The following is a 25483-nucleotide window of genomic DNA, read 5'->3' as shown; positions in this document are numbered from 1 at the left end:
AGAATGAAAAGAAAGAAATGTACCTGTTTTGAAATGGTTTGCATCCTCAGTACTCATATACCCAATATGCAGATCCACTGCTTTTACTTTCAAAAGACAAATCCAATCTAGGTTCAAAATGCCTCATTCAGATATAGATTATGCAATAATGATTTTAGTTTTGGTTTAATAATCAGTTCTGACTTCCACATCTAATCTTTCAAGAAGTTGATGACCAAGCAGTATTGTTTTGGGCACTCCTATACGACAACATCAATAATCACAGCATTTGTTTCTTGTCCATTGAAAATTTACATAACAAACGTTCAGCTTTCCATTTCATTTAAGTACCTCTTCTAGAGAGCAAAACTCTGGAAAAATAATTATTATTGGAATACTGCAGTTTCCTCAAATAAGTTCAATATAGCCAGAACTACTATCACGGTGCTGTTTACTTCAGTTTTAAAGAACAAAATCCAACATGCAGAGTTTAAGGATATCATCAATAAGCAAAACATGAAAGTGTGTTTTAGTGACAGAAGGTTAGATTATTCAAACAGGTGTGAAATCTATGTGCATTTTTTTCCTTCACTACAGCATCCACAGAACTGCTGAGTGGGTGACAGAGATTTTGAGAGATATTGAAGCTCTTGAAGTGATCAGCAGTACTCAAAAGATAACTTTTGATTTTTCAAACATTTTAACACAAGGAACTGCACCTGGAAAAAAAGAAAACCCTATCTCCTGAGTAGTAAAAACCTAATTTTCTATTACCTGCCACTTGCTTGTTGACATCATTGCATTTACTCAAACAGATGAAAAGGAGACAAAAATAAAAACTACGTTTCTAAAGACTAATAGAGAATGAATGCAGCTGCAAAAAAAAGGAAAATAAAATAAATAGAAAAGGAAGACTACATTTTCTTTCAAATGATTTCAGCTACATGTGAGAAGAAACTGTCCAAGTACAGATTGACTGGATTCTGTTTATACGGCTGAATACTTCCTGGTAGACTAAGAAATGAATGCTGATAGAACTTGTCATTTAGAAATGCTCTTTTTACCATGTGAGCTACTGATGATCCCTTTATTTATGGAATCTGCTACTAGCAAGTTAATTTACTAAAAAACAATCAAACAGAAAAATCATTACATCTTTTTCACATTCCTTTGAATTTGTAGTGGTAATGGACAGAAACCATATTAGTGACCATTCGTCACTTGTGAAGGCACAAGAACTCTACAATATGGGAAAAACATTTACCGCTAGAAAAACGTAAGAGCTCTAGTCTATTGCCAAATACATTATATAATAATCCATTTTATTCCTGACTCAGATGGACAGAATTTGACTTTTCCTAAGAAAAGGAAGTTAGGCATTTTATACACAGGTATTTTTCATTCAATATGTGAGTGCTGAACATTTCAGCTGAAAAATTTAACAAAGAGGTTAAAAATAAATTAACAATTTTTTCCTCAACGCTCTTTTCTTTTCTACTCCAGTAATATGTATTACACAGAGCAGTCATACAGGTTCTTCTGGAAGAAAACCACTAGAAATTTACATATGAAAAAAGATAAACTTAAAAAATCATGTTTACTTCAAGTACTATCCAAGTTCTGTTGTCTTCCATTTTGAGCAGCTGTTGTCAATACCTTTCCATTTAAGCAGGAAGAAAATAATAAACCTGATGCTTTTGATAAAGCATTTAGATTCCCTTTATCTACACACAGATCAAACTTTCCCAAAATCCGTTCCTGAATTCTTTCCCACAGAAGATACTGAATTTTGCTACTTCACCCAGCTCCTTTCTGGTCTTTGTTAACCATAAAGCACAACCTTAGAGCTTCCTCTTTGCCTCTTGCAATAATGGCTGGAAATACCTTAACTCAAAAGTAAGAGTTCAAATACTAGTAATATTTTAAATATTTAATAATGGTATATACAAGAGAGAACTTGTATATACCATCATTGCAGGAAAGCTGACTAGAAAAAGCAGTTTAGTTAGCTGGTCCTGAAGATAAAAGCAAGGAAATATATTAGCTGTCTTCGGTTCATTGATGGACTTCTGAGCAGAAAATCACTGGATTATTAAAAAAATACAGGCAGATATCTGCTGGGAAGAATTTATCCTAGGATTAGAAATGTGTATGCACCAAGAAATCCGATATCCTTTCCCAAAACAGGATTTCAAACAGAATAAGTATCAATTATTAAAATATGCTTATAAAAATGCTCATAAAATATACTTATAAAATACAAGTATCAAATATTAAAATATCAATTATTAAAATATTTTTCTTGCTAATTCTAGCAAGAAAGAAAAAGGCACAAAAACAACCTGATGTTTGTAGTTATTGATTTTAAATGATTGCATCCATTTTCTTGAAATCTTATATTGGCAATGCCCAGTGCATCTTATTAAAAAGGCAGGAAGAGGCCACAAGCTATAGAGCTATCATATAAGAACTTTTCTAGAGACCACCAGGCAGGAAGCAAGTGAAAGGCAAGGTGAAAGGCAGGTTTAATGAAAAACCCTTGTGCAGATGCAAACATTTAAAAATTCCATGGCCACTCCATCTTTTTATTCAGAAAATACTCTGTTGTTGGAAGAGAGAATTTTAATTCAACCAATTAAATGTTGTAATTAATTTTTTTATCGCTTATTTGCTAGATATAGACCATATTACTCTAAAATAATATCCTAGCTACTTACATTTTCATTAGATAGAAAAGTAAAACATCAAATACAAATGAATGCAAAATAATTTGTTCAGGTAATGGTTGTCAATAATTTGAGAAAATATTTTCCTCTATTTTGCTAAACAGATTAAAAGATATATTATGTTGATCTCTATCAAGACTTTACTTTTTCCTTCAAAAAAACCCTGCCTTTGTAACAGCTGACCTTCAGATTTTACACATTTCCAGCTCCAAATTCTTTTCTATCATACATAATTTACTGAAACCTAATTTAGTTTCACTGACAAGCAAAAAGTCTATAAAACTTCTCGAGAAGGCAGTACCTGCACATCTTTTTATGAACTGCTTATCAGTGGAACATGTGTTTACAGCATGAAAAAATAGCTTTGTTAGCTGCAAAGCTACTTGAGGTCCTAGTTTTTTATAACATATCAATCCAATTTTGTAAAGTGACTTGGTTGTTTCATGGAAAGGATATAAGACTTAGGACTTACAAGGATTATACTGTGTTACTAATATGATTTCGTTTTATTATTTAACACAATGAGGTAATAATAAAGGTTTTATAAAGGAGTTAACTTCCCTTTTTTTTCTACCAAAAATAGCCATAAAAATACATTGCTGGAGCAATGATGGATTCTGGTAAAATTAGCTTTCAACAGAAAGATGTGCTCCTTATAATGGTTAAATGGCCAGATGGTTACTGACTCTTTCTTGCAGGATGAATGAAAGAAAAAATACTGGGTCAGAATAATAAATTGGACTAAAAATTTCAGAGTTAATTCTTCATTGCCTTAACAGCCATTAAAGTTGATTTCAGCAGCCACTGATAAGGAGCAAAAGACTAAATGTCCAAAAATGAACTCACAAAGCTCACATACATTTTTTTCAGACATTAATTTGTAATGTTTAGATTAAAAACTACTGAATTTAGTGGAAAGACTGATGGACAGTTCACATTGTCTCAGGGTCACAGTGTGTCTACTAAGCACCTTTCATGGGAAGCTTGATCCTGAGAACTAGATCTTCCAACTGTTCTAAGATCCTTAGTTACTTTCAAAATATAAAGGCATGCATCAAGTCTCCTAACCAATAGAATTAGGGATAAATGATACGCAATAGTTCTCTAACCCTGAAAATCATTTCAAAAACTTCCCCACGAGCCACAGGACCACCACCACTACATATACACATGCACAAAAATCCTTACGAAATATTTTGTTTTCAACTTACTAGGAATAGGTCTAAGGACGTCAGGAATGAGAATCTCCACCAGAGCTTGGTACATCACATGATCACAGTTACACATCCATTTCAGAATAGACTCATTTTTGCACAGAGTAATCAGCTTTGCTTTTGGAAGTCGACTTTCTATTTCACTCAGATTGCTGGAGTGAACAAATGCAGCAAATGAATAAATGAAAATGCATTTGCAGAAGATAAAAACAGCAACTGGTGTTAAAAGTTATTATTTAATAAAGAAGTTATAGATGGCTCAACTACAGTGAACAGAACTTTAGACCTTGTATCACATGAAACTGGATTAGAAAAATGCCTTCACAGAACTGCCCCAGCCCATAAATTATGCAGAGGTATGAATGATCTTTTTGTCTTAAAAGTACTGGATAGGATACTGTGAAAACACACCTTTACTGTAGTTGTCTATCCAAAATTAAAAATGGAAAACAAAAGTATTTCAGGTCTGCAATCTGCCATAAAAACAGCTTTAATACAAGTGACAGAAAACATACATTTAATTTGAAAAAATAGTATATGAAGAAACATTACTACTCTGAAGGTAAAGCCAACGATAGTTTGTATTATTATTATTTTACACTTCCATTAAGCAGTAAACAAAGAGAAAATATTTTCTGACCTTGGTTCATTAATGGTAGTGCCATCAGGTGGAGTAGAGGGAGAATAGCGCCAGAAAGTTTGCCACAATTTTTCTATCAGGCTGAACTGAAGATTTACTACCACATCCAGTATTGCCTGAGAAAATAAAATGCAAATACTGTTTGTCTTCTACCCAGCTTCTCACTAACCCCAACTCCAGCTAGAGGTATGGCTTTTTTTCCTTCAAAACGTTGTGAAGCGTGTGCAAACTTTACATTTCTTAAGGAATAAATGTTTTAATATCTTTGATATCCATGTATTATCCAGTAGTATAAGCTGGTGTGCACTGACATTAAAACCAAGTGCACATGCAAGGAAGCCTCCAGAAATGAACATGGCCTACATAAACGCATCAGAGGAATTCAACCCCAAAAGATTGTTAATGCTACTGCAAACATAAAGGAAACCTGCTATTTTACTCATTTTAATAATTCAGATAGGTTTGAAAACACATTTAAAATAATTTTAAAATACATTTTTTTATTCAATATGAAATATGTTTTAAACTTCTCAATGTTTCTTTAAGATTTAATTTTTTTTACATTTTCCTATTGACTAAAGCAAAGATCTGCATGTACAATGTGAAGGTTAGTTTCTCTAAAATTCTGAAAACAACTACAACTAATTTTTATTCTGAAGAAAATTTTATTTATATATTTTTCCCTGTGAAGGGGACCCTCCAAATAATCATAGAATCATACAGAATCATATAGTGGTTTGGGATGGAAGAGTCCTTAAAGATCATCCAGTTCCAACAACCCTGCCATGGGCAGGGACACCTCCCACTAGACCAAAGCCCCATTCAAAAATATATATAGGAAATACCTCACAGTGCTCTCGATAAAGACTCTGCAGTGATTTGATGTCCTCAAAGGTAGTACCATCTGGTAGAGAAGATATTTCAACTTCTCCAAACTCTGGAAGTACTCGAGATGCATCTGTTTCCATGACAACATAATGAGAGAATACTATTGTGAAAATGATTCTTAAAGATATAAAAGCCATGTAGATTACATACTACACTTAAATAGAAAAAGTTAAACCAAACATGCTCAGGACATTACAGGATGAAGAAAAATATTTATGTCAATGTATAAAAGATTAATTGTTGAATAGCTTGTCTTGTACAACTGACGTAGTTTCTATGTAGTCAGGCATGATGGGTCTTAGTAGACTCAATAATGTATTTTTTGTTTGAAATGTGTGATTTCTGTATTTGTCACAAATATTTCCAAGAGAGAAGCTGATCTGAGGGAAAACTGCTGCATTGAAACACATCTGGGAAGGGCAATTCAAAGTATTTTAACAACATCCTTGTGTACTCAATGATTTCAATAATAGCAATAGTAGGCCAAAGGATTCAGTGCTTGAAAATCCTAACCACATAAGTGCACAACAGCTGCAATAACATAGAGTCTTTTATATAAGCAAATTTCTAAGTTACCATTTGTTTTCATTACTGAGAAATTTAAATGCTTAACTGGATCAATGAATGCACAATTTGCAGTTTTAAACATGAACCTTGAGGTTCTAGTTGCAACTGTTTGTCTCTTTCCACTTAAAACACTAAAGTACACTTTCAAAAGAGGGTGGTTAAACTATAACTGTAATACACCCCCACATACATACACACATTATTAATCATCAGAATGCACTTTAACAACCATGCAAGGAACAATTTTCATCACAGGAATTTCAGTACACATGTCTACATATAACTGCACAGCAACTGCATTGTGATTTATACAATATTAAATATACCACACAAACACAGAATGTGCATATTTTTCCTTTCATACTTACATGATGCACATTAAATATTACATAAAGCTCATAACAGAAAACATGTAGTGTAGTTTAAGTACCTTTTTGTTCTGTTGTCAGTAAAAATTTTGAAGAGGACATTATAACTTTAGAAATAATTCCTGTAGTTATGTGACTTGATATCTGCAGTGGAAGTCATCTTATTTATACAGCAGAATAAAACATGCTTTCATACCTAAAAACTGTTGATGATGTTGACTTTGGGCAATTACAGTTTGTTCAACAGACGTGCCAGTCTGTTGACCACTTCCTGTGAAGCCATCTGCAACTCCATCCACTTTCTGCATAGGCTTATACCTACAAAAGTATCAAGTTTGAAATTAACCCTTCTGTTCACATCTTCATAAATGAGCTCATACAGTCTATGTTCACTCTGATTTCTCCATCTCAGAATAAAATTTTGAGGAAAAGTAATAAAAGAATGTATCAAAGTTTATTTACTTCGTAAATAACAGAAGAAACAAATTACTAAGGGAACCCAGAACATTACCAATGCGTAACAGAATTCATACAAGTGATATTATAGCACTAATACCAATTTATTCTTGAATTCAGCTTAGGAACAGCATACCCATAAGACCAGCCAATTTACACCAGAAGAAATCAAATATTTCCCTTTCCAAACGGCACATCTTCCAATGAATAAGTATTATAAAAATAAGTTTTTATTATCTTAGGAAAAACAGCACTGCTATCTGAGGACAAAACTGAAAGATCTTGAAATGCAACAAACATATCCTATGAACACAGAAGGCCTGAGAAAGCTACTTGGAAAACTAAATCCTCCATTAGTCATTTCTCAGAATCTTTTATAAAGGATAGATATCACAATTATTAAAATGGGAATGTTAGATTGGATGGTCAAGTGTTGTAAGACATCATTCTGGTAGGCAGAAGATCCTGCCTGTGACTTGCAAAAAAAATGAGAATTTACTCTGTCCCAGTTCTTAATGGTACCATGTTGCATACTTTGCACTTCAAAACAGAATTGTAGCCAGCAGAGACGAAAATAAGTGAAACACCAAAGCTGAACAGGATGTGTTTTAACTCAGGTTTGAATTACTGTGCAGACTGTTCAACTCCATGCTAACTTCAGAAACGTGAAAATAAATTCCATACTAGATGCACTACTTTGAGAAGCAGTTTAATCATTTGGGAACTTTCATTTTGTTCCTGGTAAACATAAAATAGCAATGCACTGTGTAACTACTAAGACTGTACTTTAAAAGCAAGTTCCCATGAAAAGCATCCATTCAGTATTCTAGGCATTCTTGACAGGAATTTAAGTATACAATAAGAAAATACAGAGAAAGTACCCTTTTCAAAGAGAAAGACTCTTGGCCTGATTAATAAGAAGTTTTATAACTTCACGAATGTTAAATGCTTGGGAAAAAAAAAAAGAGAGAGAGAGAGAGACACCCATACCTATCCTATCTCTAGGACATTTATATTAAGTTTCACATTCTGTTATCATCCAGTGTAAAATCCTGTGCCTATTCAAGACAGAAAGGAAGCTTTAATTGACTTTAAAAAGACTAAAATTTCATCTATGGTATCATGGTAGCACTAAACTCTTCTCAATGATAAATCTCCCTGTAATCCAGGCCATTCATCTAGGAAGAATTCTTAACTTCTCATTCATTATGTATTATAATTGCAAATACCAGGCAGACCAAATTCTATAAATATTTGTATTTCAAAACCTCTAAGACAGTTCCAATACTTTCTTTAAAATTTATTATTTTACAGACCCTTCAGCTCTTGAAACATGATTCAAAATGTTTTGAACACTAAAAATGACACTCCTTTAAGAATTTTTCAGTTAGAAAAACAAAACAAAACAAAACCAAACCACAAAATTTTAATTAAAAGTAAAAAAGCCTTTGGCGCTAAGAATCAGGATTATCCACCTTCTTAATCTGCTGTGCTTTATTGAAAATATGCCAGGCAAAAATCCTAATTCTGGCACTATGACAGGGGACCTGTAACAGGAATTATCCATTTTCATTAGAAAATCACTTAAACCAAGGAATGAAAAAAAGAAAATATTCTTTTCAGAAGCATCAGATGAAACATACACAAACAGTAGTTAAGATTTTTAGATCTGCTCTTGTTTATGTACAGGTGGAACTTCGTCAGTTTAGATGAGAAAAGGCTCTCCACAAACCATTAGTTAAATTCTATCTATTTTTGATGCATTGAAAAAAATGGTTAGAATTTCTTAGCTGGTAAAATTATTATTTAAAAAAAAAATCTAGACTTTCAACTTTGTTTTCCTATTTTAGCCCCCTACTAACCTATAATGTATTTAATCTTTCACCTTTTTCTTTTCTCTTAAACTACACCATGCCAGGAGATTGGGACTTGAAAATAATACCTGACTTTACATGAATATTAAAACTTTTTAAGATATTTGACCCAGAAAGGACACAATTTTATATAGGTTAACATAAACACAGCAAAAGTTAGCAAAGTTTATAGTTAATACCAGAGATTTTCTCAATTTGTGAAAAGCTATGGAAATCCCCCAAAAAACTGAACCACTGAAAGAACATGGAATTCAGAAATGACGCAGAATGATATACTGGTCTCACTAGGCACCTTATTTAGAACACAACTTAATTGACTTCCACAGTCTAACTCTGAACAAACATTATTAACAGAAAATTCTTCTCCCACTGCAGAACAGACCAATAAATACTGCCTAAAATTATTGTACAGCAAACAATTAATATTCATTAATAAGGCAGAAAGGGGAAAAATAAGAAAATGTCTGCTTGATGTGAAGTGCACACACAGGACAAGAACAATCTGTAGGACCAGAAGCAAACAAAAATAAAAATAAATTAATAAAGTAAATAAACAAATAACTATGAGGAGCCAAAATGGATTGATTAAGTCACAAGACAGACACAAACCAGCAGCTTTTTCAGTTAAGTTTTCAGCATATTTGTTGTTTGCTTGCACTGTTGCCTTGTTGCCACTATTTGGATTTCCCTCTAAGTCTTAGAACCTAATGTATTTCTGAAAAATTCAACCCCTGCTGTTATGCAATTTATAATATTCTTTCCCTCTTTTTGTTAATAACAAAAATTTCTACCTTCTGGCTTGCTAAAAGTATGTAGGTGTTGTAGAAACAAATAGAACTAAGCTATAAGAATATGCTTGCATTTCTCATTTTAAATCTATTATTGTGATTTATCACTAGGATTTCACTGTCACCCAAGTATGTAACAAAGTGGTGACCTTATGTGTAACAGTGTGTAAAGTATGGTAAAGCATTTTAGTATTGTGTACAAATAAAATGTTCCCATTAATGCCAGTAGGGGGGAAAAAATCAACTTTTAAAACTAGCAGAAAACAAGATATTTCAAACAGTTTTTAACACAATAGGCAACACTTACTAGAGTTAACTATAGGAAAATCAAAGAAAGCCAAATACTTTAAAAATTTATTGCATAAAAAGTTGCAGGTAACAAAGAAATAACTGAGAAATACTTGGATGTTAGAATTTTTTGGTATTGAGATCAAGTTTATACCAGTTGCTTTCTAGGAAAAGGAAATAAAAACACTTCCAAGTACACTGTTGTGAAACATTATAAACCCTCAAAAACATGCAGACAATATTTTAATTAAAGCATGGTTGTCTGAAATCAAATAAGGTAGAACTGTAAAGAATTTTAAAGAATGCAAATTCAATGTGTGCACTTTTTTAAAAAAGTCCTTCTTGGTTGCTGAGATAAACATAATCTAGACGCTGAAGCAGACCCTTCTAATTCCTTAAGCCACAATCAGCTCAGCACCCAACCATACTATACACAAAAGATATGTCCTTGATCAAGAGAAAGGCTGTGGGTGTTTTCTGAAGTACTCCATTTGGAAGTTGTTTAGTAGTTTATCATGTAAGTTCTATTAGTAAGCATTTTAGGATACTGTCTCAAGAAAATTTTAGATGAATTTACAGATATCAGTACTTTTGGGCTGTGATGCATTGATTTCTATCTTCAAATACAAAAACACTGTAACGTGTAATTTCTCTACTGTCCATAAATCCAAACCCTCTTTTAAAAGATTAATAAATAATTGATGCTTTGGACTCACGATAGCTTGGTTTAAAGGTAATGTTTGACTAAACAGTATATTTGGGGAACACAAGAAAACAGGCAAGAGAACAGTACAAAAATACACATTATTTTCTACATAAAATAAATACGTAGGGTAAATAGCATCTACAGAAAGCAGTGATTGATGCGTTCTGATTAGAACACTAATATATGCGTTAGTTGAATGTTACAATATACAGTATAAAACAATATATTTATTGTATATATTAAAAAATATCTTAGCTGACTGTGGACCTCCTATAAATGAAAGGAACTACGGCTTGTGTACAGAAGTACTGAGAGATATATTTGAAATTAACCTGGAAAGCTGGAGGTTTACTCATGGAAATAAAAGTGGAAACATGAAGAATGCCGTAAGGAACAGATAAGTGTGTCTATACCTATTTGCCGAGAGTAAAGCATAAAGATAACTCACCTCCTCCTAAGCTACAAGTTTCTGCTCATGATGAGCTAAGAGAGAAAAAAATAAAAAATAAAATAATAAAAAAAAATGGAACTTGACTTTAGGGAGTGAGTCTCTGATACAACTGTCTGAAAAGGACAGCTTATGGGAAAGATATCGTAATAAGATTGTACTTTAAAGTCGCAAGTGTTTAGTAGCAGACATAAAATTGTACAAGTATACCCAGCAAAATATTTGGGTTGGATATTACTTCATCTCTTCCTAATAATCTTTCTCTGATGTCCATTTACTATTCGTTAGCCTGCATTTGACCCAGAACTGATGGATAATATAACCATTTAAATATCCTGTTTATTCCTACCCTGGAAGATATCTATGAGCAGGACGACAGAGGCAAGCCAGGCCTGCAAGTCTGAGACATACAGCAGGTCCAGCTGAAAGGCGGGGTGTTAGCTATTATCTTCCAGCCAAGACTAGTCATTAACTGTGCAATTCTTCACTCCAGTTCAGAGGTGCTTTAAGTCTCTTGATCTGTGGTTGTTGTCTCCAAACCACTGTCTCAGCTGGAAGATATGACTGTTAGCATCTGTGATTGGTAGTTATTGTTTTTTCTTCTTACTGGAACAGAGAAAGAGTACTCCCACAGCTAACACTGATCACAACCAAGACTAAGCAACCAAGAGCATTACCTTGCATCTGAAATTTATGTCTGATAAATCTCAGTACATGAATTCAAGCCCAGAACAAACTGAACATGACCATACAGGAGTACTTTGGAATAGCCAAGTTACACAAATGGAAAAGGTGCATGACCCTCAAATTAAGAGCAGGAACAAAGGAAAATGATTGGTAGCATATATTCAGTCTACAGTCTTTGCAAGAAAGGACTAAAAGTGTTTATCCAATTAGAGGTGATAGAGGTGGAAGAATTGGTATGACTAAACAGAAAAAGTATATTGACTGCAATTTACCACGGATTTAAAGGACAAAAGAAACATTGAAAACATTAATAAAGCTAAAGAAGGAGCTACCCTAAACATGCAAATTGCAATGTTCCACCCTTCAGCTACCTCATATTTATTATGTTAGAATTCAGTAGGGTAGGATAATTATGATAAAAAAAATTTACATATAACAAACTTTGAGATTAGATACTAAGTATGTTCTGTAAACATGGAAGAAATCTTATTTCAGAAATACACATTCAATTTTAAATTGTTTTAAGTTAAGGTTTAATTCAAGTCATTTTTGTATGTAGCATTTCTTTTTTCCCCAAAAACCCTAGCTTCTGAGTGCCACAGAACACAAGCAACACTACTTATAAGGGTAAGTAATGCAAATTCCTAAGCAAAAAGATGAAACTTCATCTTAGTAACTATATTGGGGTATTTCCTTTTAATAAGAAGAAAATAATAATAATAAAATCAATGGCATTTATTCTGTAGTCAGTGTTGAAGACAGCTGATAGAGGCTTCCACTTTTCCTGTTCTCCTCTGTCTTTTCACTAGCCTCAATTGAAAATAAAGCATCACCAACTTTTCTACTACAGAACAGTAGCTTCCATGTAATAACTTCTTCAGCATAATTACTCACTGCCTTGTACTTTCCAGCCTTAATCAACATCTTTACAGATTATTGCAACGAAGCTTAAGTGTGGTATGAATTGAATATGAAAGGGAGCATGCGTGTGCACATGTGCACACATGAAACATGGGTTAAAGGAAAGATAAGCACAAAACGCTACACAATGCCATATGCATGATTTCATTCAGGTATGGTCAGGGGCCAAACTGACCTAAAGAATTAAGAAAAGTTAAGAGAGTTAAGAAAATACTGCCAAACATCCCTAGCTAAGGAAGACAGGAGAACTATGCAAGATATATGGTGGTGTTAAGCAAACCAATAAGGCAAATAGTAAGGAAAAATAGTGCCCACTCCCAAGAGTAATTTAATACAATTTCAAAATCACTCTGTCATTGCGAATCAAGAACACAAAAGAGGTGGTGATGATTTGATAACTGGCATCCTTTATCTTCCATGTCCCACACAAACAATTCTGGTTAGGTAACTGTGGCATGTATCTTGGTGCATGCATTTGATTTTGAGCATGAGTGAATGAAACCTGTAAGTGAATGAGCTTAATTGGATAAAACATGCTTTTTTTAGAGCTTTTGTAAATAACTATCACCATATGATCCTGCAATTAGTTTTGTAACAAGAATTTCCTGCATGATTGTATTGGAAGAAATCTCATACATCCGTAGTATGCTCAGCACAAGATGGTTAAGACTATATTTGTTACCATGATTATGTTATTTAGTGCTTTTACGACTTCATGAAGTGATAGTAAAATCATTTCAGATCAAAGTGATATCTGTTTGAAGACAAAATATGCTTGGTATACTATAGCTAGCTGTTCACTCAAATGTGTTTTTTTTTTTTTCCTGTAATAGCTCTAAAGATGCCTTGCTTGATATGCTGCTGTTCCACTTATGTGCTACATGAAATCAGGCATCTTAGATATTTCACTTTAGTGTAATATGGGAGGCTGGTGACATCATTCAAGGAAAAAGTAATTTCAAAGAAGTGTACCGACTTCCATTTTCCCCCCTAAAAATGTCTGTTCAATACAGGTTTTTCTATATGCATATCTGCACATTCTTTCACCACAAGCATAGGCCTCTGTTGTCATTTTGACATTTGCAAAAAAAAAAAATAAAAAAATCTCCTTCAGTCTTCCCAGAAAAGTGCCACTGCTTTCAAATACTTCTGAGATTTCAGAAGATCCCCAGTAAAAATAGATGCTGAGAGAAAATACTTAAATCACTTACAGACAAACTATTATGGTCATCTTTGTTCTTTGCAGGGAAAAGAAATGAATGACAAACTGAACTTAACCATGAGCCCAGTTATAAGCAGCTTATACATAAAATTATATCATATTAAAAACAAACACTAACATTTAAAATTCAAGGTTTTAATGCTTTTCATCAGATTGTCGTAAAAGAACTCAAGATAGTTTAAAAGAGTCTGGTTGTATCACATCTCACTTTTTATTATTAATTTTTGCAGGTTTATTATAATTTCCGGGTCAATATTTTTTTTATGTTGACTGATGTGTGACTTGAGTGACGTCAGCTGTGTATCTGCTGCTGAATAACAGCGAACTTCTGTTTTTCTATTGCCCACAGAAGCCGTGGATACCCGTCCCTGGAAGAATTTATGACCAAGTTCAATGGGGCTTCCACCTTGTCTAGTGGAATGTGTCTCTGTCAATGGCAGGGGGGTTGGCATTAGATGATCTTTAAAGTCTGTTCCAACCCAAACCATTTTATGATTCTATGATTCACAGACAGCAAGTGAACAGAATTCTCATTAGAGTTTTCCATATAAGAGAACATAAGGCTTTATGAACTAGAAACATTAATAAGTATTCATCTTCATTTCACACTTTACCTCTGTTTCTGCTGCATGGGCTGTTGTCTCATAGCCATATATTGCATGTCCTCTTGTAGTCGATTAAGAGGAGAGTCTGGCTTGACACGAATCCCATAGTAATGATATTTGGAGTTGCCCCTTTATGAAAGAACAAGCATTGTAAGAACAATAACACTAGTTTTATGCATATATATCACATTACTTTACAGTTTACATAGACTGGAAAATTATATCCAAAATCAGGCCTGACTCCGCTTTCATACCTGTTTTTTTTACATAGGTGTCATTTTACCACCTTTGGGCAATTAGTTCATTCTCTTAAACATTATCCAGAATTTTACACTTAAGAGAAATAATCATAATTAAAAAAAAAAAACCCACACACAAAACTACCACAAAAACCAACAAAAAATAAATGCAACTTCTGTAAGTCATTAAGAAACACGATCCTGAGTAATTTCCAAACATAGACTGTATTTTATTTATGCTGATAAGAACACACAGTGTAAATATAAAAATGTAAATATATTAACTGTCAAAATCAGGAAAAGTGAAAATAACATCTGGAAAATCATAAAACTGTTTGAAATTAAGACACGACCTGACATGTTGAAAACCACTGTAATGTTTAAACAGTTTTTCTTTGTTTTCTTGAATAGCAGACAAGTTTGTTACAGTTATTGCTTGCATTTTCTATTATAGTTCAGAATTTTATTGACACAAACCTAGTTCCAAGTCTTCGTGTCCGTAATCCCATGAAGATTGACCGTATGAGTTTTCCAAAGGAGGCAGCATTGACCGGATCCAACTTGTGCTCCTGACAATGTCGTAAGTAATGGTTGTAAAGGGTACTTCTTGGGAGGCTCACTCCTTCTGCAGTTTCATAATTGTCCAAAAGCCACTGAAGCTATATGACATATAAAACGGGGAAAAAAAGGTAAATTCATTATTAATTCACTAAGACTTTATTATTATTACTTTATTATTATCTTAATCATACAACGTTAATGTACGACAGTTTTGAAGTCATTCTTCAGGTCTATTGAATAATAATTTCATTTTTATACAGAGATCCCATAAGTGCTAGCTACATCACAATCCTTTAGGATCTCCAGAATTACCAAGAAATAGTGGAACTCATTGCACTTGTGATCTCAGGTAAGTATCTACTTCTTAAAATATTTTTGGTTCAGTACCACACACCAACTATGGTTTGGAGACAAACTGTTAATACTTCACAGAAATACAATCATCAAGAAGGTAATTCATATAAATTGCACAAATAAACTCATTGGATTAACAATAGTTAGCTGATGCATTAGAAAGCACGTTTTTCTTTGCATGCTATTAAAAAAAACTTTACAATACTTAACTGAATATGATTTTTTTTTTGCTCTTGGATTCAAAAAGAAAAATGCTATTGCATATAAACCAAAGAGCAACTTAGATAATAACACTGAAAGTATTAAGGGGTACAATACTCCTCAGTTATAGTCTGTTTGACTTTCACTTCCAGGAGGAACAGAATGAGGTTCTTGGAAAAACATGAATCTTTTCTTGTAACAATGGTGGGTAATTTTGGGAACATGAAAGAAAAGACTTTAACATCACTGGACTTTACAGACAGCAAACAAACATAAAACACCTCTAGCTGCCAATAATATACAAAAAAGTTTTTTTAAAAAAAGTAAAAAATGACAATTAAATACTGCTTGATTTAACAATAAAGGACAACAAGAAAAGAAATTAGAAATAATAGAGGCTGAAGACATTCTTAAGTTCCACTGTTTTAGTTTTTTGGCATACTAATATTTTCCCTTTCTTTCTCCAGCACTTGCCGTGGTTTCAGTTCTCTGGAATTCTTCTTCAGATTTAACTTGAATGATTTGCAAATTTTGTTTTCTGTTTGCATTTTATTTCCCTTTTTTTTCCTAACTATTTAAACCAAAATATTAAAGCTGAAGAAAAAATGTAACTGTTAAAATAAACTCTTGGCTCAATGTGTATTGAGCTGCTAATTTCACTAATGACCTGACATAAGCCTATCTGAGCTTAGAAACAAAGGTAATTATCTTTTAACTTTAATATTTGTTTTAAATCTATGAGTACAGCTATATTAATTTAACTATATATTAATTACAAATATATATTATATAACATGTCATATATTATTAAATCTATAATTAAATCAGAACAGATAAGGAATGTGAAGTACTCTTATTTTATTTTACTTTAGTTTTCCCCAAAAGGAAAAATTGATGGACAAAAAATATACATATTTTTTTCCAATTGAGTTCTGTGTGTATTATTAAAGATATTTTCTTCCAGATGGCTTATAACCTATTAGGATTCACTTTAAGTGCACTTCATTAACAATATGAATTTCTAACATATGTTATTCAACTGTATCTTGGCTGCCAAAACCACCACCACCAACACAAAAACAAGAACAAAAACAAACACCTCCCACTCCCACCCCCCAGCTCCCACACAAAGATATGTGCAATGTAAGAATTTTTGCTCCAGGATTTACTTCAGTAGCAAAGGTTTGAAGTCATTTATTAGATTATAACCTGGAAGGAAAAGTGCAGTTAATATATGATTTTAAAAGGAGAATTGTTTACAAATATTATAAAACTGCTGTTAATAGCTTTTAAAATTATTATTATATTTTTTCCTCACAAGAAGAAATATAATTCTAAAACTGAGCTGTTCAGGTTTGAATTCTAGCTTTTTAATTCATCATGTTGACCATACCGTATGGGTAAAATGGTTAAAAGTATGAAATATTTACAGAGTCAGACCTGGTAAATCGATTCTGACTCCAGCTGAGCTGTAACATTCACAGAACATTAAACTACCAATTAATTTAATAAGTCAGACTCATGCAGAAATAAATCAGGAGAGAAAAGAAGAGGAAATGACAAATTCCCTAAAGTAAGCACACATTAATTCAGTCAAAAAATTCCAGAAAACCTAATACAGATATCATAATGTGAAAACCCTAAGACTTTGTATTTCCCACAAATTAATATATCACCTGCAAAGTGAAAGTTACTACTAATTAAATGTACAATTTAGAATTCTATTTTAAAACCTACTAAAGCCAATTCTTTTAATAAATGCCAACCACCATTAGAAGACAAAATTAAGAACAGCTTAAAGACACAAAGATCAAATCTGTACTTAAATTCTCTCCATATTGCCTTTACTTGAGTTTAAAGTCAATAAGCACTGCTTTAAAACAGGTAAAGTGCCCAATAAGTCTGATCTAGATTGTACTAACTTCTTTTAAAATGACTGAGGCTAAGGAAAATTTGATTGCCAAAAAAATACATACAGGAGTTGTTTTTTTTCCACTCCACAGAATCAAGAAAGAGTCAAGAGTCAAGAAAGGAAGAGCATGATGACACTTCTATAACAGCTGGATGCACATAAAATTAATAGGAATACATTGTAAATAGTCCAGAGAACTGGGAATGAGTGGAATACAGTTGGGGGGAGGGGTATACAGGACCTTATCTTATAATTAGTCTTGGTTTTGTAAGAAATTCTGGACTTTGTAACGGGATTAAACATAAACTTATCAACTAGTGGATAAATTCAAGTGCTAACACAACCTTCTGACATTTTCGCAAAAAACGTTACAGTCTCTTTAACAATGACATTTAAATAAGTTTAATATTTTTGCTTGTCCTATCTTCAAAGCAATTCTTTTATAAAAATCAAAAATGTTTACAGAAGAAGTAAAATCTAGAAGATTAATATCTAAAAGTCCTTCTGTTTCATAACTGTGTAGTATGATTTTCCTCATTAACTTTTGTCATTTTCTAAACAAACTAAAAAACCCAACCAGCCAACCAATTAAACAAGAACACAAACACACAAAAACTTAAGCACAAAGCAACAAAACAATTCTAGTTTTCATTAAGAAATTACCAGACCCATTAAAAAAAAATCCAAAACTAAATCCTACTTACATGCACATTTTTAATTTGATTTCTGAGTGACAGGCTATACCATCACATTTTTACATTAAGACCACAAACCAAATTTAAATTTCTACAGTAAAGCAACAAAGGAATTTGAATAACCTACGTAAGTTAGGCTGAGAAGTAAAAAAAGAGGCAAGATGAATACGAACTAATCAACATGGAAAAAATATCAAATACAAAAATAAAAATACAGAAAAAAAAGCATTTCAAGAAAGACTAGGAACTAACAAAGCAATATTAATTTTATACAGTAAGTTTTAAACTAATTTTGGTCCTTATTCTTTTCACGTCGAAGTTACATATAATGGTTTTATCACTATATTTGGAGACCATGTTTTTTTACACATAAATCTTCCAGCTTCCTATGTGGAAAATTCTTAACTGTTAAGATTCTCAAAGTATGAACAAAGAGAAAGACAGTTGAGTGTACTTCAGACTAACACACTGCTTTCATTTTTTTCCACGTCATCATATGGATCTTTAGAATTCCTAAATCATTTCATGATACATTGTCTAGTTAGAATAAATGAAGAAAAATCTAAAAACAATCAAAAGATATTTAGTCATATTGTTTGCCTCTTCATCCTTCACATGCCCCAAAATTAATACAGAGTACACAGATGTTCTTGGTAGGCAACTTTCTTGAAAATGTCAAAAGCTAGCTAATGAAGGATCATTTGAACATTATCTTGACTTTTACACTATAATCTGCAAAACGAATTTGTTAATTTGTGTTAATGCAGGTTTAGAGCCTTCGAAACGGATAATATGCTGCTATATACCACAAAGACATTTAACCTGACAAAATAAAGCCATGGGAGATGTAGTATAAGGTTACAAGCAACTAAAATGGGAAGATTAAGACTGCAAAGTAGTAATAAAATAAAACAAACATTTAGAAGCAGGCTAAGCATGCAGAACAAGCAAGAGAGAGTGTATGTGAAGAAGAGACAACTTACATGGCTGTTGAGAAGAGAGCTTCTGTGAGTGGACAGACCATCAGACTTTTGCAGTGTCTCAATCGCCATTTCAATCTGATAATAGATGTCATTAAAAAAAGGACTCAAGACAAGATAGTAAAAAAGCCTGATCAGAGAAGTTTTGACAGGTTGCTTACAGATCAACAGAAATGCCTCCTTTTTTTCCTGGCTAGGACATATGTTCTAGAAGGCCTCATTCCAGGGTCCCATTGAACACAAACTTCCCCAATGAGGTCAGAAAGGCATGCTGTTTGCATATGTATCATAGGATCACAGCGTCTACACCCATTTTACTTTCCTTCCTGCTCAGGAAATTATTTGAAACATCAAAAAACCAAACCAAAACAAAAACAACAACAAATAAAGCGACAATGACTGACTGAACAAAGATATCACTAATAAAACAAAACAAAACAAATCAACAACAAACAAAACCTAAGCAGAATTTTAAGAAAGGTGTCCATATATTTTCCCTTCCAAATCAGGAACAGCAGTGTACAGATTGAAAAAAACAACTGAATTTGAAACAAAACTTCCACTTTCTGCAATAACAAGCACATCTCAACAACCCGAAGTAATTCAACAGGTTTTCTGTCATTAGCTTCAGTGGGACAGGATATCGCTGTAAATGGCTACTGCAGCAGCACACTTTGAATATTCCCAGCTGTCAAAGTAAATGGAAACTCAGGAGTCACATGGACTACAGGATCTAGCCTTTGGAAAAAAAGCTTTGTTCACAATAATTTTGTCTTTTAAACGGAAAGGAACATCACACCGCTAATTAAATATACAGTAGTTATTCTGCAAATGCAAATGTATGAACACTCTCACATCCATTCCTCTTCTTTTCTCTTTGACTATCAACGGATCTTTTGATGTTCCATAACAACAGCATTAAAGAATAAAATTAGAACCTAACTGTAATTTAACCGAGCAAAACCAACATCAAAAATGACAGAGACAATAGGATGCGCAATAAGAAAAGGCATATAATTAAATAGCTATATTAAATGGCCAAAACAAAAGCCACCTGTATTTTTAAAACCACATATCATTCTCCCTGTAGACTTTTTTCATGAGCCCTTCCTATCCTAGTTCAAAAATCACAGTACTATCCAAAGATTTTAGACATATCAGTAACAAGATTAATTAACTCTCCATATAGCAGAAACTGAAAAATACTTTGATATTTGAATTTACTGCACATATAAAATTAGCTTCTTCCTTCTTCTTAACAGGGTGACTGACCAATATTTTTACTGTACTAATTTTAAGAAATCATTTATTGTTTCTTTCCTATAACTGCTTAATATTAAATATATAAAACTTTTATAGAAGTGCCTTGAGAATATGTTATTATTGTGTAAGAAAACATACTCTGACATGGCAATAATTTAATATTCTGATTTATTCTTGCTTCAGTGGAGAATACTAGGAGGTTAAAGTACTCAATCACATAGAAATGTTCAAATTTTAAAAGTATGCAATATGATAAGAAATACAAGTTTAACACACCATCGTGGTAAGATCAACTCACTTTATACTGTAGCTGTAGAATTTCCCTTCAACCATCAAACAACAAAGAATGCATACACATACAAATCTTAATGCTGAATCATAGGTTACTTGTTTAACAATGGTTAGTCTGCAGCTATACTACAACACTAAAGTTACATGTCCTCTTTCTCATTCCTTTCTACTGCTCATTCCACTGCATTACTCTAATTTTGTTGTTGCAACGTGTTCCATTTGTTTACAGAACCAATCTGTTAAAAAGTAGTAAGAATTACAACGAAAAGAGGCATTACAGATCACATTCATTCCTCACTGCCATATTTCTTCAATGCTTGGTGGTGCTATGCAATTAGCCAAATAAAGAACTTTCTTTGTTGTCATTTGGGGGAATTTTGTGGCTGTGGTTTCTTTTTAAAGTAGCTTTCACCATTATTACCATTGAGGACAATAAATCCATATTTACAAATCCCCAGATTTTAAAACAAGATTTTCACCTTGTTAGAATCATCTAGACCACTTTTTCTGCATAATGTAAGCTCACCATTGTTGGCCAACCCCATGTTACTAACCCCATGTTACTTAATTCATCAAGCTCAGAAAGATATATTTGTATTTAAACTGAGTAATCATCATAATCTAGGGCAAGCTTCTCAACAGAAATTGTCCTCACTACCAATTATTTTGTTCATTATTTTTAGTCTAAATTTTAGTAAAGTTATCTTTTGGCTTTATCTGACAGATCTCTCTCTCTTTAATAACAGAAACCTTCTTCCTATGTAAGCTATACACTCACCTCTTCAATGTTTTTAGCATAAAATAAGTTTAATCTGAAGACAGATTTTCCAGACACTAATTTATTCGTAATTTCATTTCTATTCAAAACAGCATGTAAGCACATATGGACATCAATTACATAGGTAATGTAGTGTTTTTTTTTTTTATTATGATATTTTGCAGAAAGAATATGAAAATAATTTTAACATTTACATTATGTACTGCATACATACAAATAGATGACTGATATCCTTGCATTTCTAGCAATATGCAGTGAGAGATTCCAGGCACAACTAACATTATTTGCATCTAAAATGTTAAAAGACAAAAAGAATTACACATTCATTTATTTGAGTGTATATTTATTTATTTTGATCAGTCATATATTTCTTCTATTTTTCTCTTAAAAAGAGCAAAGTATTATTTATTAAAATGTTCCGACTGATAACTGAAATGTACACTATCATTATCACTACAACTCCTAATGAACCATGCTAAATATTGCATGATAATCAGTTTTTACAGTAACATAAATATTGAGGGTAACATAAATATTGAGGGTGAACTAAATTAAAGCATGCTAGTCATGAAAACTATCATTTTGGACTTCACCCTCAGTTTACTTCGTTTGCCAACTAAAATGGAGGACTGTACGGAACACTGGAACAGGCTGCCCAGGGAGGTTGTGGAGTCTCCTTCTCTGGAGATATTCAAGGCCTGTCTGGACGCCTACCTGGGCAGCCTGCTCTAAGGGACCTGCTTTGGCAGGGGGGTTGGACCCGATGATTTTTCGAGGTCCCTTCCAACCCCTACAATTCTGTGGTTCTATGATTCTGTGAAAACATTACCTTATATTCTGACACAGTTATTATTGATTAAGGGTGTTTCCCTGGTGTTAACAAATACAGTAGTTTGATCCCAGTACATGCATCCATAAACCTGCAATGTTCAGTCATTATGTGAATGACTGATTTGGAAGTTATTAACTGTTCTTGTTAGTGTATGTGTTAGTGTTCATTTACATATTACTAGGTAAACATAATATGCATTATAATTTCAGACGTGTATAAAATAGACATAGCAAATAACTATCCCAAATCACAGTATCACAGTATCACAGATTTCTAGGTTGGAAGAGACCTCAAGATCATCGAGTCCACTTACAAAAATCCACTTACAAAAAAAAAAAAAATCAATCAAACAAACAAAAGACTACTTTCCTAAGAACCAATGGCATAAGAAGCAGTACTTTTTCATGATTCAACTAATTAACACAGGGCATTTATAACTGGAAAAGCATGCGTAACAGCCATAGGTTGGTAAAAATCCAAAATGTTTAGGTCAGATGACTTTCTCCTTCCTAAATTTACAACTGAAAATTGCTTTCCATGTTTATCTTCCTTGATGGTGGTTCTCAAACAATGAGACCAATTCCACTCTCTCTCCCTAGGTCATCCAGTTCTTTCTATGTGTAATCACTATTATCTACAGCTTCAAATAGATTCTAAACTGGTTTTCTTTCTGGTAATTTCTCCAATATTTGATACAAACTCTTTCAAGAAAAAAAAAAAACCTTTTGTCAAGCTTAGGTGAGAACTTCAGAGCATGTACATTCCACCTAACTCTGAAAAACATGGAAAAGTCATACACATTTTTAGGAGTTACTCAAATAAGAAAATCAAAAGTGAGAAGCCAAAAGGAATGTTGAGATGTTGAGTTCTGATTATTGTTAAAACCAAACCTGAAAGCACGTATGTCAAGGCAGAGAGGGAGATTGGTTGTTTTAGAACAAAAAAGGTATTTAGTCTGAATCAGAAAGATCCAGTTCTCCAGAAAGGCAATACCTTCACACCACTGATAATGACTGTTAAAAGAATATTAGTGGCATGTCATCTTGCATTCAGCTAATGCATTTTCAAATAAAAGAAAAGGAAATAATAGAAAATTTTCTCATGGATTCAGAGACACCCATTTTGAACATTGCAGTATCAAAAAATCATTGTGTTTCATGCAGTGGCTTTTATCAGTAATTGGAATACTACACTGGAATAAATCTTGTTTCCAAGAATACTCCACCTTCATTTTTGATATAAAAATACCAGAATAAATATTTGATTGCCGAAAGTGGAAACAAACTATGAGGTGCTACAAGGCTTTTTACATAGAAAACAGACCAAAAGCCAACGAATGAAAGCTGAAGCCAAAGCCAGCAAATGGAAGCTGAAGCCAGACTAACTCAGAAGAAGAACAAGGAGAATAGGTAGCTGAAGAAGTGAGATGCAGGACAGGGTAGGTATGGCTGACCTTAGTTGGGTCACTGTCCCTTTTCCCCATATTCCTTGTGTTGTGGAAAGGGCACAGCCTCACTTGAAGACATACATTGGAGCAAGGGACTCACATGGGCAGAGCAAGAAAAATGATTATGGCCACGCTGCAACATTGAAAACTATCTACTGTTCTGGAATAGAGGAGAAGCCATGATGCTCCAGAGTTCTGAAGGAGAAACCAAAGCAGGGGGTTTATAAAGGCACAGGATCCACATATCCTCCAATTATCATCCTAGTTAATTCACACTACATATGTTGTTGTTGTTTTTTTTTTAATCAATGGTAGTGACTAACCATTGTTATGACTCGTTTAAAAGAAAGAAAAAAAAATATTATTTGTCTTCTATCTGAAAATGGATGTTCTTTTTTTCTTTTCCACAAAAGGCATGTTAATGTGCTCAGTTGAAGAAGACATATAGAATTATCTTGCCAGTGTAACTGATCAGACCAGATGATCTAATACTCCTTTGCAGCATAGAAATCTATGCATCTTCTATTTTATCAGAAATGGTTTGTTTTTTGTTAAGACGGATCCAGATAAATAACAATTCTGCCACAAATTATCAGAAAAATTGAAAAAATGGAGGTGGAAAGAGTTCCTCTACTGGGAAAGAGATTAATGAATAAAATTTAATCTCCAACTATTTTCTAAATGATAACCCCTTCAGCTTAGATGAAACATTTTAACATTTGTTGCTTTTTGTTCTTAAAACAATAATATAATTTCAGTAGAGCTATTAAAATCAGGATATGATGTCTACACTAGGCTTCCTTATATCATCTGTTATTCTCTTCCATTAATTACATGACACGTTTTGGGTAGGTATCATCCCTTCTTTAAGGACAGGAGCATATTTTGCACACTCTACTTGCTACCAGAAATAATATGTGGTGATACAACATGTCCATATTAATTTTGGTTTTATTTTAATGCATATTTAGATCTGCACTGAAAGTGTCTAAATTTCTGCAACAGCATGAGTGGAGACCTCCTATAGTTGGTGATGACTGATGAATGACAACTGTATCTGCAGAACAGTCCTAAAGGTTGTTTGAAAAAAAACAAGACTAATGGGGGGTGGGGGAAAAGCCTCTCACTGGCTGACAAGCATAGCAACACCTTTACTATTAAAAACTGTATTTTTTAAAACTCATAGTATTATGAAATTTGTTGATCAGATCATTTTACATATATATATATATGTATACATATATATATATATAATCACGAGAATAGCTCTTAGACACTTGTAGGTGATTTAAGTTTCATTATTAATATAGAAATTCAATTTTCAAGTTAGACTCTTAACTCTACCTGCCCTGTCTTTAAGGATAACTACCAATTAACCAAGACCTTTCAAACAAGTTGAAACATGTAAACTCATTTCAAATGGTCAACCAGCTAGGATGAATCACTTCTTGTTCAATGCATTCACAATCTATTTTTGACCTATCCACATAGACTGGCAAAATAGGTCAATTTACAAAGCTGTTTATCTCCCTAATATTTGATATAGGTCTTAG

General features: G+C 33.0%; 1 protein-coding gene across 13 annotated transcripts in view; it reads right to left on the bottom strand.

Annotated features, from left to right (window-relative positions):
• RFX3 (regulatory factor X3) overlaps positions 1 to 25483 on the bottom strand; it is a 127662-nt gene that overhangs the window by 19125 nt on the left and 83054 nt on the right. For 12 of the 13 annotated variants that reach the window (XM_083817780.1, XM_083817781.1, XM_083817785.1 and 9 more), the window contains 7 exons: positions 19323 to 19397; positions 15094 to 15275; positions 14387 to 14506; positions 6579 to 6700; positions 5405 to 5517; positions 4560 to 4675; positions 3917 to 4071 (listed from right to left, as the gene is read on the bottom strand). In XM_083817780.1, coding sequence (XP_083673906.1) covers positions 3917 to 4071; positions 4560 to 4675; positions 5405 to 5517; positions 6579 to 6700; positions 14387 to 14506; positions 15094 to 15275; positions 19323 to 19397 — 883 coding nt within the window. The remainder of the gene's footprint in view (positions 1 to 3916; positions 4072 to 4559; positions 4676 to 5404; positions 5518 to 6578; positions 6701 to 14386; positions 14507 to 15093; positions 15276 to 19322; positions 19398 to 25483) is intronic. The other variant, XM_083817777.1, reaches the window with a different exon arrangement.

Source organism: Anser anser (genome assembly GCF_964211835.1).
Source record: "Anser anser genome assembly, chromosome: Z".
Taxonomy (NCBI): domain Eukaryota; kingdom Metazoa; phylum Chordata; class Aves; order Anseriformes; family Anatidae; genus Anser; species Anser anser.
The sequence above is the reverse complement of the archived record's forward strand: the minus strand, read 5'-3'. Positions and strand labels throughout refer to the sequence as shown.